Below are 15,282 nucleotides of genomic sequence, written 5' to 3'. Positions count from 1 at the left end.
TATTTGTCACATTTTATTGCATTTATAAAAGGTAACATACTTTACTTTGCCCTGTAATTGTGTGTTCTTCTCAGACGTATTTAAAGCCAATAAAGGCTGTTAAAGCTGCTATATGACACACTTAATCCTCATTCAGACTGCAAGTAACTAGCCACTACAGCGATTACAGATTAAATAAACGCTGGAAATATCTGTGAAAATTTCAACTTTTCAGGAGACTAGCGAAACAAGCTAATTGCAGCACATGCCAATGGGGTTTTACACTCACCGAACTAATTAAAATCTTCAAAGATAAGAGTGGTTCTGACTGGACTGTGCATATGGTGGTTTGAGAACATATTGTTCAGAAATGCTCACTTTCACTTACACGACCATTGATGTACCACACAAACTCTCACATATATGGTGTTTCATATAGTGAGGTGAGATGCTGTAAGGAAGAGAGAGACTTACAAGAACTTGCCGTTGGTGCGCGGGCTTTTTAGCAGGCGCGGCTCCGAGTCATCGCGTGTGATGGTGCCATGGAACCAGGGCATCTTTTCATGGGCTGTGGTGGCAATGAGCTTCTCCAGCTGAGGCCGCTGGCTGATGATGGCCTGCTCTAAAGCATGGCCCTACACACAGAAACAAACAAACACACATACACACACACACACACACACACACACACACCGAAGGACAGGGTTAATTTGGTCAATGTAAATTTTGAAGAGAATTATTCGTCAATGACCTTTTATTTCACGACTAAATTGTAACAACGTAAATGAAAAAAATATTTTTGAATGAAAATTACAGTGAAATCTCATTCACTCATTCGTTATGCCCTAATGAAAAAAATGTAAGATAAAACAGCTTGCTTTATCACAGAAATCAAACAAGACACATTGAGTTCCTTAACCACTTACAGTACATGCATGAATATGCAAGTCCAAGTACAAATTCCCTCTGCCTTCATCATGTACGGTATATTTCTCATTGGATGGTCTGTTCCTGCTCAATGCTTGCCTACCCAAATGCCAGTTTATGCCTATCTGGAAGCTCCTTGCCAGAGCTACTGGTGGGTTCTAGGATGCGCTCCTCAACTTCACAAGTAATCTTCCAGGTCGGAAGATACGAGACGAGATGATCTATGGGCACATTTCACCTATTGTAATGTCGAAAAAAAGACACAGTGCATTGTTCCAGATAAAGATGGAGTGTGGATAGCCCTATAAGATGGGCAGAAAAAATACTACCAACTAGAAACGACATTTGAGGACACGCCATTCGCTATGTTTGCCCAGTTAAATATGTATAGTAATGTTTGATTGATTCGATAAAAGTAGGTGAATGCTAGTCAGCGATCTTACGTGTCATGACTGCTCTCCCTTCGGAAGCAGAACCCACCTCATAGAGCTGCTAACTTCATCACTTCATTTAGACAATTTTCATAAGCTTGCAGGACATGTAACTGAGTGGAAGCATAGAAGTGCGGAAGTGTCACCAAACGCATAATTGATTACACTTTTATCTTAATGTTATTTCATACAATATTATTTTACGTTAAGACTGTTAGGTCTTCTTTATTCTATCCTGGTTGCTGAAGTGTTCTACATAGACAAATCATGAAGTAATCCATTAGGCTACAAATAATTAGATAATTTTAGATTTTCTGTTAGAAGATTATGACTAAATGTTGACTAAAAGTAGACTAAAATTAAAACTGAGAAACACTGACTAAAATTAGACTAAAATTACTTCCATTGACAAAATCCTATCTAAAACAATACAAAAGACAAAAATGTGACTTTAAATCAACTGCAATCGTCAGTGATTGCATCTAACCAAAATGAAAACACACAAACAGGCGCACCTGCAGGTGTACGGCCGTACGCACTGTGCGTACAGTACCATCAGGCTACTCAATTGTGTATTCACACCAAATTGGCCTACCATAACTTCCCAACTCTGCACAGTATCCCATTAACTGACAGTAGGCTACTAGGCTATTTACAATTTCCTGTAAATAGTTTGTAAACACGTTAGCTAAATCAACTTATGCAGAACTATATGCATGCGCCCCTGCACACAAACACACTTATAGAGCATGATGGCTACTAAATGGATACTAAAGATCAATGCTGGGTCTTTAAAAAGGACACAGAAATGTTCCCTTCAAAAATGAATGTCCCTACATAAGACAAACACACACACACACACACACACACACACACACACACAAATGTACAAACACAGACTGTATGATGGGATGGTCTTTCTTCTCATCACCTCCACACTTAAAACTAGAACTCTGAAGACCTTGTACAATCCACCAGCTCACATCATCATCTCTTACTCAATACTTTTAATGTCAAGTTTTTATTTCAGTAACTTAGCAAAGCTACATTAGTAACTAAACATTAGCAACCTGAGGACTGAAACTGGCTCATTTAGCCATCACCATGAAACCATTTAGTTGCCCCACATCAGACTCAAGGCTAGTGCTGGTCCAGTTAATGCAACCTAACTCAGTACTCAATGAAGCTTCTTATAGCCATAGTTTGAATGTATACACAGATGTAAAATGTGCATTTCAAAATTATTCTGCTGTTGCTAGAATTGCAAACACAACAAAATGCAACACTATGTGTCTCACATTTTCAGAGTATATCACACATCCTTTTCTCTGGAATGGTTTCTTGAATTGCAAACACACCTAAATGCAATACTATGTTTCTTGCATTTTCAGTGCATATCATGCATTCTTTTCTCTGGAATGGTTTCTTGTTATATTTTATTAGTTTACATTCTCAGTCTAATTTTACTTTACACCATTACACATAAGTATGTTGTTGTCTTCACCTAGCTTTAATGAGATAAGGTAATACAATCATTATTTTTTTTCTCAAGTGATTGCAATGTCCTCCTGTATTATTATAAGTATTCTAACTTGCTTGTGTAGAGTATGAATCAGCCCATACAATAACCTACATGTAAACTTAAACAAGGAATACCACACAGAGTCTAGTAACTGAATGCAAACTGATGTTTCAAAACAGTGATACATTGTTTTTTTCTGCAACTAGACTTTTTAAGTTCTAGCCAATACATTGAGCAGAGCTGGTAACTAAGGTAGGATGCTTATCTCTGCATCAGTATTATGCTCAGGACCACTCACAGACCCACCATCATCTTGTTAAATTACCTGCTGCAGTGTGCTGCAGAGCCCTCAGTTTTAGTGTAGGCGTGAATCAGACACCTTGCTGGGTTTTTTTACTGTTATGGTTATGGTGTTGACTCGAATAGTTATGTTTTTCGGCCGTGAGATGTACTCCCACAAACCCCTCGGCACGCAAATCAAAGACTTGGGCTGCTGGCTACAGACAAACACACCACCACTTAACAGAGCCTCTGCCTACGCAAACTTGCACCACACACACTAGCACTCTGTGTCTGACTCCAGTGACGTACTGTATATCCATCAACACATTCATGACTGGCCCCTCGTATTTGTAACCATATATGCACAAAAGCCTCTGAGGTCATGATGTACACATGTAGCACAAGGGTCAAGTACATGATGTCAATTCTAATGAAGTTGCTTTTTATGAAATATGCTTTTATTGTAACAGCGATCACAACATGATATTGCACAACTGCAACTCTGCAGCTCAACAAGTTAACCCCCCCCCCCCACCCCCCCCACACACATACAAACACACAAACACACACACACAAGGGACTTGGGATGGGTGTGTGTGTGTGGGGTGGGGGGGGGATAGGCATCTGAGGTGTTTTTTTGCATTGCTTTAACAGTAAACACCCGTCGACTTACCTGCAGGTTCCACGTCTGTTTGACGTATTGCCGGATCAGCTGCTCCTTGAGGTCCTCGAAGGCTCCCACCTTGGGCTCCATGCCCTTGGGCCGGTTCATGGGCTTCTTGAGCACGCAGATGAGGCCGTCGGCTTCCTGCGCATGGTAGTCGATCACATCCACCGGGTTACGGTGCGACTTCCCGCCGGCGATGGCATACGTGTCATTCAACTCCCTCTCGATGGTGTAGTGGTACACCTGCCGGCCATAGGCCACCGACAGGGCGAAGCCGCCCAGGTAGTTACGGCTCTGGCGCAGCAGGTAGAGGCCATCGCCCATGCCGCCCTGCTTCAGGTAGTCCTCTGCATCCTCGCGGGTTATGTTGCCGTAGAAGTACGGCAGCTTGTTCACCTTGTCCGCCATCGCTTGTGCCGTACAACCCTTTCGCTCTCTCAAGCTGGCACGCAATGAATCATTCACCGGCCTCCTGAGACACACAGACACAGACACACAGCAATGCACAGTGAGACACAACTCAACGCACGACTTAAAGTGGGGAACTGTACTTTGGTGACTTCTGACGACAGGAAGTTGAACAGTCCTGCTCAGAAAAGAAAGGCTCACAGTTGAATGGAACAGCTTCTCTGCTGTTGTACTAGAGAAGACACCTCCTGGGAAAGGCTCACATCACATTTTATCTAGAGACACATTAATTCATTAATATCAACTCATTGAGGCTTTCTTTTTCTGTGAATGTGAGAGGGAATAAGACATCAGAACTGATACAGGTCAAAGAGTCAATCTCAACCCTCGGTGTCCAAGACTGCACAGCATACCCATTCATTTATGAATAATTCCAAACAGTTTTGATGATGTACAGTATGTTGCAGGGCTTTTATCACCACACTGGATGAAATCTAATGATGACTGAAAATAAGTCAAAATGGACTGAAATTACTTTACTACTATTAATTACTAAAAAAGATTTAAATGTATTTGTTTAGCTGATACTGACAGTAAACAATAAGTACTCTCTCTCTCTCTCTAGAGAATATACTGTATGTCTTTTGCACAGTATGCGAGTATGTGGTCTACCTCGGTGAACTGTCTGCCTGAGCTTGAAGTATCAGTATGCTATTTCTAAACTGGGCAGTGAGATGTGAAAATGCAACTACAAGATCTTCCTGATTTCTGCAATAATCGTTTTGCTGCTTGAAAGACATCTTGAAAACATATATTTGTCCACTTTTTGAGATTTGCTAAGTGCCCGAGTATGTGCAGGCCGCCCATGAGTGATTGAGACTCCTCCACCTGAGAGTTAAAATAAACACCAGTGTTTCTCAAATGCGCAATCACTTCAAACACCCTTCAGATCTACTTCAGACGCACAATGCATTGCCACAGAATGTCAAGTATCCATCAGAAAATTTAATATGTTGCTTTTTCATTTGTTTGACCAGTTACACTTATTTTTATCTATTGAATGATTACTTCCAGGTTAGTGGGTGACAGTAAAATTGCAGCCCTGTGTCATTCGCAAATGTTACACAACGGTAGGCTGAATGCAGAGAACAGCAAGTTTAGGTCTCCCTTCAAAAAATGACAGATTTTCCTATTGGAGCTGAGGTAGTGAAACTTACATGCTCATCCAAAATACGTATTTTGTCTAAAAATAGAAAGGGTTGATGAGCCATATTCTGCGATGTCATACACGAAAGGGCAATACTAAAAATAAATACATGCCATGCGTAATACAAACTATCAAATTATGTTATATTATTAAAATGTTGGCAACAAGGGTAAAGCTAAGAAAAGTAAGGAATTTCTAGCTATGTGAAACACACAATTGTTAAACATGTTCATGAATTCATTTTAAATAACTATCGCCATCCCATTGACCCATAATTGTACGTACAGTATGTGTTTGATGGAATTTGCACGGTTGAGAGAAGCCTATTTTTTTTTTCAATGAAATGGTAATACAACAAATGGAAGAGCAGGCTGCTAGTAACAATAATACGTAAAAATGACAGTTCTTTTACAGAATGCAAAAAGAAGAAAAAGAAAGCTGCCAAAAACAGTACAACAGACATCCTGTTGTCCTAAAATCTTTCATCTTGTATGCAGCCCACTGTAGTGCTGTTGGCCTCTCACAAAGACCTACTTCAAAACACCTATCGCAAGACAGGAACGAACATGGATCTAAATATACATATAGTCAAGAACATGCAAGGAAACCACAGAAGCTTGCAAAAAAAGGCCCAGACTCTTTCTGGTAAGAAAGGTCATTGTTATGGCAACCATGGCCACAGAGGCAGCTCATGTACCATAGGGCACATTTTCACCTGAAGCACAAGAGAGGGGGCCAATATGTGACGCTGAATCTTGGTCAAACAGAGCGTGTGAACCTACTGTATAGACACCAAGACTTCAAGCAAAACGGCTCAATACTGCTGAAAACTGCTGCAAAGGTTGTCTTAATGTAAATGTAGAGAAGCAGAATCACAGTTCTACTTAATCAATGAAAGCATGGATTTTTGAGGAGTATTTTTTTTAGGTGTGTACACAGCGACTGCTGCTAACTAAGTTGGCCACAAGTAAAAGAGAAATAAATAAATAAACAACTCTTTGATCTTAGTTTTAGGATAACATGAAACAGAGAGTGTGGCTGACATATTAAGTAAAGTAAATAAATATATAAATTATCATTGATATTATTATTGCAGTAACTGAAACTTAAGTTACAAAAATAAGTTAAATTACGCACTATACAGCCCATAATTACAAACACTCTCATCCTTTAGAGATAAATACATAAGTAAATCATTCAAATAATAATTTAACAAAATAAAGATCATGTCCATTATTGACCTCTATACCAGTGAACTACTATCATGTCCACTATATTGACCATCTGATAAGACACCACAATAAGAGAAACTGGCCTCAGACCAAAGGAAAGCAGCCAAGCCTAAGTGGCTGACAGTAACATAACTTTTATAGGATCTGAACATAACAATTATAGGATCTGAATTATGAGATGCCAAATTGAGACAACAATTTAAAATGGGCTAAACTGAGACATAAATATAAGTGTCAATATTTTTCATGCAACATTTAGCGGTACTAATTCTGGCCATAGTGTGACATTCATATCCATTTTAAGATATATATCCTGGTCAGTCGTATTAAAGGAAAGAACAATTCTAACAGGAACATTAAACTCATACTGACAGTCAGAACTTACTGACAGAACTTACTGACAGTCAATTATATAACACCTGCATCAGCAGGCCACAACATTAGGCCTTCGCAAACTGAAGCATTTCAGAGTTTACCAGACATCACTTTCCACATGTAGAAACAAATCAATTAATGAAAATATTATATATTCCTCATATATATATTATGAAGAATAAATTACTTCAACATTTGAAAAGCCACTGTCATAATTTGAAAAACCCTGTCGATCTGCTCCACCCATTTATGTAACATTCCAAGGGTGAAATCTTTTTATTTAATATTAACTATTAGAACTTTTCAGTAATTTGCAAATATAACCCATTGTATATGCATCCATTTAAATTATATAATTCTCTGAAACGGCATATAATGTAAAAAAAATGTACTTAAAAATGTAACTTCGGTCTTACCAGGAACTGTCTCAGTCCTACAGCCTATGACCGCTCATAGAAGCTACCATCTTCAACTGCTATCTGTACAGGAAATGATGTGGTCAAGTAGTCTTTGGATATTTCAAACGTTTCGGCAGTAGGACGTGCTAACTGTCTGAGGGCGAGTCTCACAGCTCAAGAGCCATCAAGAGAAAGAAGAACAAAGACTAATGAATACACAGTTTTGGGTCTCTGTACATGCTATGCGTGTGTGTGTGTCTGTCCCTGGTTTCAAGCGAACACTTAGGGTGCTACGTGGAAGTGTTTGCCAGCTTCCTCATTTCATCTCATTTTCAGTTACTTCCTCGAACAAAAAAAAAAAAAGAAATAAAACTTCCCTTTTTTCACCCACCTCAGAAACCAAGCCATAGAAATGCAACTCAGGGCAGTATACATAGTTATACTGGACATCCCACAAGTCTGTCATAGCCACAGCCTACTGCTTCATATGGCAAAGCTTTATGACATATACCATCTAAATCTGTGTGTCATCTAGAGCTACCAAGCATGCCAAGGGAAATGTCCAGAGTCCAGGGAAATGTATGTCCATAATGTTGTCCTGATATAGGAATCAACTGTGTTTTGATCTGCAAAGTGGTTTTCTCCGATGTCAAAATATGGTATGCCGGTAATCTCTCTGGTTTCGTTCCTACTGTAACTCCATCTATGATCTGATACACTGGCTGCCATTTCTAAAGACCATTTCATTATTGGAACAACATTGAGATTTCAAATCATTGACATTTGTCAGCATCCAGAGAAGGCCTCTGAAGGCCCAGAAAATGTGGGTGACAAGCAAAAAAACAGCTTAAAGCCAAGTTTATGCTGGTAGCTGGTTTTAGCTGGTCTTTGCTGGTCTTTGCTGGTTTTTGTGGGCAGCCGTGGCCCACTGGTTAGCACTCTGGACTGTGGGCAGCCGTGGCCCACTGGTTAGCACTCTGGACTTGTAGCCGGAGGGTTGCCGGTTCGAGCCCCGACCAGTGGGCCGCGGCTGAAGTGCCCTTGAGCAAGGCACCTAACCCCTCACTGCTCCCCGAGCGCCGCCGTTGAAGCAGGCAGCTCACTACGCCGGGATTAGTGTGTGCTTCGCCTCACTGTGTGCTGTTTGTGTTTCACTAATTCACTGATTGGGTTAAATGCAGAGACCAAATTTCCCTCACAGGATCAAAAAAGTATATATACTTATACTTCCTCCAGCTCTCGCTGGTCTTTGCTAGTGTAACTGATTGGGCCACCTGGTGGACATGCTGGTGTGACCATCTGAGGAAACTGGTCATGCTAGTGTGACCAGCCTATCATGTGGGATACGGCTGGTGTAAGATGCTAGTGACCAACCTGCCATTCAAACTAGTAATGTAAGACCACCAACACCAGCTAAAAAGACCAGTTTGAGGTGGTACGACAAGCAAAACCATCTGAATTACCATCATAAGCTGGGTAAGCCAGTTGAAGGTATGTTTTCGCAATGGTTTTGCTGGTCTAGCTGGTCAACAATTGTAGGGTGGTCAAACAAGCTGGTTAACAAACTGGTCAACCAGCAAATCACCTTAAGCTGGTTAGGCAGGGTTTTTCAGCAGGGAAGTTTAGCTTATTGCTGTCTGTACACAGAACTAGGGTGTGTGTGTTGATATGTATGTCTATGGGCGTGGTCTTATTTATGAAAACAAATGTTCATGTGAATGAATTAAAATGTTTGCATACAGAGCATATGCACGCATTACATGGACACCCACACATGCACATATTCAAACGTGTTCAACTCGACTAATCAAAAATAGAGGAATAGGGTTTGCGTATGTGTGTGTGTGTGTGTGTGTGTGTGTGTGTGTGTGTGTGTGTGTGTGTGTGTGATGTGTGAGTGTGTGTGTGATGTGTGAGTGTGAGACTACTTGTATAGTGTATACAATCACATTGCGTGAATGGAGCCAGTTTTTTTGGTTGTAAGCATTCATGTGTGTGTGCTGTTTTGTTTTTTTTGAGGGGGGGTGGGGGTATGTGGGGGGGTTACGTGAGGGCATACAGTAACCCTCTCCTCAGGGAGTTCTGCTTCTGCTCAGAAGAGTAACTTAATTCAAATGACCCAGTCAACATTTCACACACTATTCTTCTTATGAAACACCTCTTCCCGAGCGCCACCGGTGAAGCAGGCAGCTCACTGCGCCGGGATTAGTGTGTGCTTCACCTCACTGTGTGTTCACTGTGTGCAGTGTGTTTCACTAATTCACTGATTGGGTTAAATGCAGAGACCAAATTTCCCTCACGGGATCAAAAAAGTATATATACTTTATACTTTACTCTTCCCCTTTACACATTAATACAAAGTTCAGATTGTTCATTAATTCTCAGTGTACAAATGGCACTAGTTTCCGACAAATCATCTTCACAACAACAATTTCCCATAAACCACACGATGCTTGGAAAATGACAAACTATGAGAAAACTATGAGAAAGTGTTTGCTGCTGCTGGGGTAAGATTTGGGGTAAAACCGGGGTGTAACGTTACATTTTATCAAAATACACTTGCCCACTGTGCACCACACCAAAATAAACTAAACTGCACCAAACTAAAGAAACTGCATCAAACAGCCTTCCCACCATAAATAGGCTCACTTGAGTTGCATATGTAGCAACGGCGAACTGAAGTTGTACATGCATGTTTCTTCAATGTACACTGCTGTGTGGCTGTGAAGACATGCTATGAAAACCAAAACAGTGCACAAGATCTGAGATTCAGGCGCACAGAATTAACAACAAGGTGTATGACAGGTTGTTTTATGTAAGCACATTACTGGATGATACACATTTATTTAATTAAATCCAATTCAATAATGGGTAACTTCAACCTCTGATCTAACATCCCTAGAGGGGTTCCCATGACACAGAATAATGTAAAACATGAAGAATATAAACTGTGTAGATTTGTGTCTTTTCAATGTCAATTTAAAATATATTCCACAATAATACCACAAGAATACCTTGTCAGAAGAAATATCTGTTCCTAAACATATTTATCTATGTTCCACGCGACAACTTTTGAAAACGACAGAGTGCATGAGCCCCACCGCTGGAAGCATGCAGTGTGTACGCTGCAGCATACCGTATAGTACTTGACCAAATTATGCAAAAAATTAATTTAGGTCAAACATAAGCCCTCATGCAGCGGATGAGAAAAGAAGCCATGCTGTAAATGGAAACTCTTTAGTCAAGGGCGCAACACGATTTCTTTTGAGGCTTCCCATACATGCTCTATATTTTTCTTTTTCATCTCTCTCTGGTTAAAGAAAGCCCCTCACAAACACTGTCAACTCTCACTATTTTTAGAGAGCTTGGGGCTCAGGTTTTGAGGTGAGAGAGACAGGAAGCCATTTTTGTCCACCAGGTGCAGGCGCAGACGGTGGCTCCTCCGCTCACGTTGTACCTGAAACAAGCCCAACCTGTAATCCCACTAAGGACCAGTAGAGGTCACAATGGTGCAACAACATCCAGCAAGCTCATTCCTGAAGACAACTTTCAACTTCTCCTCTTGCTCTATCTTTCCTAGTATATCAGTAAATCTGTGTGTGTGCGTGTGTGTGTGTGTGTGTGTGTGTGTGTGTGTGTGTGTGTGTGTGTGTGTGTGTGTGTGTGTGTTAGCCTCTGAACATGGCTCATGTGACCTCTTCTTTATCCCGAAATGTGTCAGCAAAATGCCTGTCATCACCAGTACTGCTTCACAAGACATGATATTTTAGGAAGGACTTCAACTGGGGATTCTCTCTACTACTTGTCACTCCAGTTAATGTTCTGTCATTTTAAACTGGAATTAAAAACTACAAAAAAACACACCACTGGTTGACAAAGTTGATGATTTCATAATTGGTTAATTGTTGATTCTGTTGAATTGTGAATTACATTATGCACTACACTTCCTGATAAACAGAACTTTGCACAGTTCTAAAGGCCATGAAGAGGTTCTGTCCTGTTACAAATATGAGCAGCCTCTCAGTGTTTTGAAGTCTAGGGAGTTACCTACTGTAGGCCACCAACTACGCAAGATCCACTGGCTCATTCTGCACAAACCCAGAGTTTAGTGTTGCGTCACAGACTGATGCCAATTTACACATATCACTAAATGTTCAAATCCCACCTGAAAAGGTGATGTGGCTGTCAGTCTTTTGCCTGTGGCGATGTTGGATGGTGCTTCATTCACCTGGTGAATTGATTCCATAAATAGCCATAACCTTCCAGCACACTATCTACAAAACACTTGGCAATTTATGATATATACCGTAATACCTAAAACAGCTGTTTTAGGTTATAACTAATGACATAAACCATAAAACACACTAATGTCCAAAGAACACATTTGTGTCACAATAATGTATATTTAACACGACAAGGTGAAATATCCTGGCAGCAAACTGACAGACTGAACTGATGTATGACGAAAACCACAGTCATTCAATTCTGATCTCTGATACCTCATACACTTCATCACACTGTCTCATATTTTAACACATGGATTACGCATGAATACCCACATGCATGAACACACACACACACACACACACACACACACACACACACACACACACACACAGACAAAGAGACACCCACACACTTTGCTTCTTGTAAACCACACAGCCACACGCAGCACAATTTACTGGCAAAGATGAGAAAATACAACAAAAGATTAATTAACTATCTGGTGGTGTGATATGATTGATGAACTCATATTGCTCAAAGTGTAATATTTGCCAATATTACAGAGTGCACAAAACAAACAACTGAACAATATTGCTGGCGTAGTTAATTACTACTGCCATTGTGGTATACAGCTTTAAAATTGCCTTAAGGGCAGATTGTGTGAATCTGGAAAGATTGATGGTAGTTAAAGATTTAGCAAAGTAGAGATTTAGCAAAGCAAAGCAAAGTTTACAGCCTGAGACACTTTCAATAGCCTACTACATTTGCCCCCAAAAAATCTAATATATCCTGACATACAGAAATAGCTAAGGGTCTTATAAAACATGAAATACACAACCAACCAGATTCACCATTTACCATGGCGCTGCTTTATAATGACTACTGTGTGGGGAACACAGGTAGCTCATCAAAGCCAGGTGTTTCACAACGAGAGCAGATAAAATTCATCCTAAATGTCAACAGTGATGTCACGCGTTGATGGCTGCTTTTATGGACATGAAAAACGACCTCTGCGAAAGGAATTTGATTGATATAAAGAGCAAGTTGCGAATGCATTATGGACGGGTGACATTTCTCCCATCCAGGAGATATGCAGATAGGGTTTTTCGGAGAAGACCCAGCGTTGTCAACCTTTGTTGATGCTTAGATAGTTGCAGCTAGATGGGCGTTGCAAAGCCAAAGCCATGAGATTCCTCCCTTACGTCATCAAGAGAGGAGCCTCGAAGGGACGCATTTAGCCTCTTCCGAGGGGGCTGCGCCTTTAAATATTGGAGTCGGAGCTCCAATGGGTTTTTAGAGGCATTGCAGACTTGAGCGAAAGGAAGAGACAGGTGCTAGCGAATCCTGGAATCACTTGGCACAATATGACATCAAGGATCTGAAGTGTCATTTCGTCGAAAGCATTATTATTTTCGTAAGTAGGACGACTTTTATTTATATCCGTTTTTTGATGTTTGATGATTTGTTTTCACATCTACTATCCTGCCCCTTTTTCGTGTAATCTTGGTCAGTGTAGTGATGAATAATTAATTTCATCTTTCCATTTTAATTGAAATAATGTAGTAATATGCAAACAACAGGAGTAATAACTTCTTTTGATATGGCCAATTCACATTGCATTTCTTTTTTTTTATCGTCATGCATCTTGGCTGAATCCTGCCTCCAATCCGAATATCGAACATTACAGATTCAAACGAGGAGTTCCAACCCGATAAAAACACATTTCCATACTATGTTCTGTTTATGGGTAGATTGGGTAATTAATGTAGTATAAACTAGCCTACTTTACTTTACTTAAAGTAATATTTTTTAATCTTGACACTCACCTTGTGTGCTTGAATGAACGATATTCTTGTACCAGGGTGTCATGATGCGTTCGTGACCTTCTCATCTGTATCATCTATAATTGGAATTTCGAATTTAGTTATTATTAACCCAATCGGATGTCTAGTTTGACGACGCAGAAAGTGATAGAATCCCATGAACCAGCGCGAGACGACTGGGAGGATTTTTTAAAAAATCTCGTTGTCACCCGTTGTTTTGCCCTCCCTTACATTCTAAAAGAATGCTGACTTAGCATATGACGCTTAACACAGTTGCTGGATAATCAAGCCATGAATATCAGTTTGGTGGGGATACCGAACTCCTAGCCCATAGGTGTCGCGCAGGCAGCCGACCAGACGTGGAAACCCGACTGGCACGTGCTAGTCTACATCACGTTTGCGCACAGTGGAGGACCTGGTGCTTGCCGTTTTAAAATTCATTCGTATGCTGCTCAATTGACCGTTCAGAAACCTCCTGCAGTTCTTGTGTTTCCTTCACATAGGCCTATTTACTCACATGACATATTGTGTTGACTATGAAAATCTAATTTGTTATGTTCATATTGTATAGGTTATTCACATATGAAATATACATGAAATATGCATATATACATATGAAAGCCTACATCTAAGTTGTAAGAGTCTGACAGGGCTATTTCTCTGCTGTGTTGTGTAGGTAGGCCTACTGTGAAGAGCTATGCCGGAGCAGAGCAATGACTACCGAGTGGTGGTGTTCGGCGCAGGGGGGGTGGGCAAGAGTTCCCTGGTGCTGCGCTTCGTCAAGGGGACCTTCCGCGAGAGCTACATCCCCACCATCGAGGATACGTACCGGCAGGTGATCAGCTGCGACAAGAGCATCTGCACGCTGCAGATCACCGACACCACGGGCAGCCACCAGTTCCCGGCCATGCAGCGCCTCTCCATCTCCAAGGGCCATGCCTTCATCCTGGTCTACTCCATCACCAGCAAGCAGTCGCTGGAGGAGCTCAAGCCCATCTACGAGCAGATCTGCCAGATCAAAGGAGACGTGGAGAGCATCCCCATCATGCTGGTGGGCAACAAGTGCGACGAGACGTCGGGCCGCGAGGTGGAGTCGCCCACGGGCGAGGCTGTGTCCAAGAGGTGGAAGTGTGCCTTCATGGAGACGTCAGCCAAGACCAACCACAACGTCCAGGAGCTCTTTAAGGAGCTGCTCAACCTGGAGAAGCGGCGGACAGTCAGCCTGCAGATCGACGGCAAGAAGAACAAGCAGCAGAAGAGGGCAGAGAAGCTAAAGGGGAAATGTGTGGTTATGTAAGAGGGGGTCGGGGGGGGGGTGGGGGGTGGGGGGGCAGGCGACCGGTCGGTCCAAATCCAACATCCTCTCCCCTGCATCCCTACACAAGGACGTAGACTAGAACTCTTACTGATGGTCGTACCAGAAGAAACACCCACAAATGCACCCACCCACACACATCAACATACACACACACACACACACACACACACACACACGCACGCACACACACACACACATGCACACACTCATCATGATATATCTGTTTATGCTTAAAGTTTACACCAGGAGGGCGGAGGAGGACATGCCACAAACGACCATGTAGTAGCTTCGCATGGAGACAAGGAAGTCAAGACATTTAAACGGTTTTGTCAGGCTTGCTTGTACAACGGAACAATAAAGCTAAAAAAAAAAATTACTGTACAGTGGAAGACCAAACATCTATAGTGCTCCCCAGTACTCCTCCAGCTCTCCGAACCACTCACAAAGAAGATGCGTTGAATAACCTAATATCCCCAGCCTGTGCCAGAA

At 41.4% G+C, this 15,282-nt stretch overlaps 2 protein-coding genes across 4 annotated transcripts in view; one reads left to right on the top strand and one right to left on the bottom strand.

The window, feature by feature from the left end:
• Window positions 1-13,500, bottom strand: part of syk (spleen tyrosine kinase) — a 33,837-nt gene extending 20,337 nt beyond the window's left edge. For 2 of the 3 annotated variants that reach the window (XM_042059384.1, XM_042059385.1), the window contains exons 1-3: window positions 13,479-13,500; window positions 3,815-4,280; window positions 454-614 (exon numbers count right to left, since the gene is read on the bottom strand). In XM_042059384.1, coding sequence (XP_041915318.1) covers window positions 454-614; window positions 3,815-4,216 — 563 coding nt within the window. In that variant the 5' untranslated portion in view covers window positions 4,217-4,280; window positions 13,479-13,500. Of the gene's footprint in view, window positions 1-453; window positions 615-3,814; window positions 4,281-7,446; window positions 7,718-13,478 lie in introns of those variants that run through there. The other variant, XM_042059386.1, reaches the window with a different exon arrangement.
• LOC121680169 (GTP-binding protein Di-Ras2) lies at window positions 12,956-14,776 on the top strand. The gene is made up of 2 exons (XM_042059387.1): window positions 12,956-13,066; window positions 14,152-14,776. Exon 2 carries the CDS (start codon window positions 14,173-14,175, stop codon window positions 14,770-14,772), a length of 600 nt encoding a protein of 199 aa, XP_041915321.1. The 5' UTR covers window positions 12,956-13,066; window positions 14,152-14,172; the 3' UTR covers window positions 14,773-14,776.
• Window positions 14,777-15,282: the final 506 nt, after the last annotated feature.

The sequence above is a fragment of the Alosa sapidissima genome, chromosome 13 (assembly GCF_018492685.1).
Source record: "Alosa sapidissima isolate fAloSap1 chromosome 13, fAloSap1.pri, whole genome shotgun sequence".
Classification (NCBI taxonomy): Eukaryota; Metazoa; Chordata; class Actinopteri; order Clupeiformes; family Clupeidae; genus Alosa; species Alosa sapidissima.
This window is presented reverse-complemented; position numbering and strand designations above follow the sequence as displayed.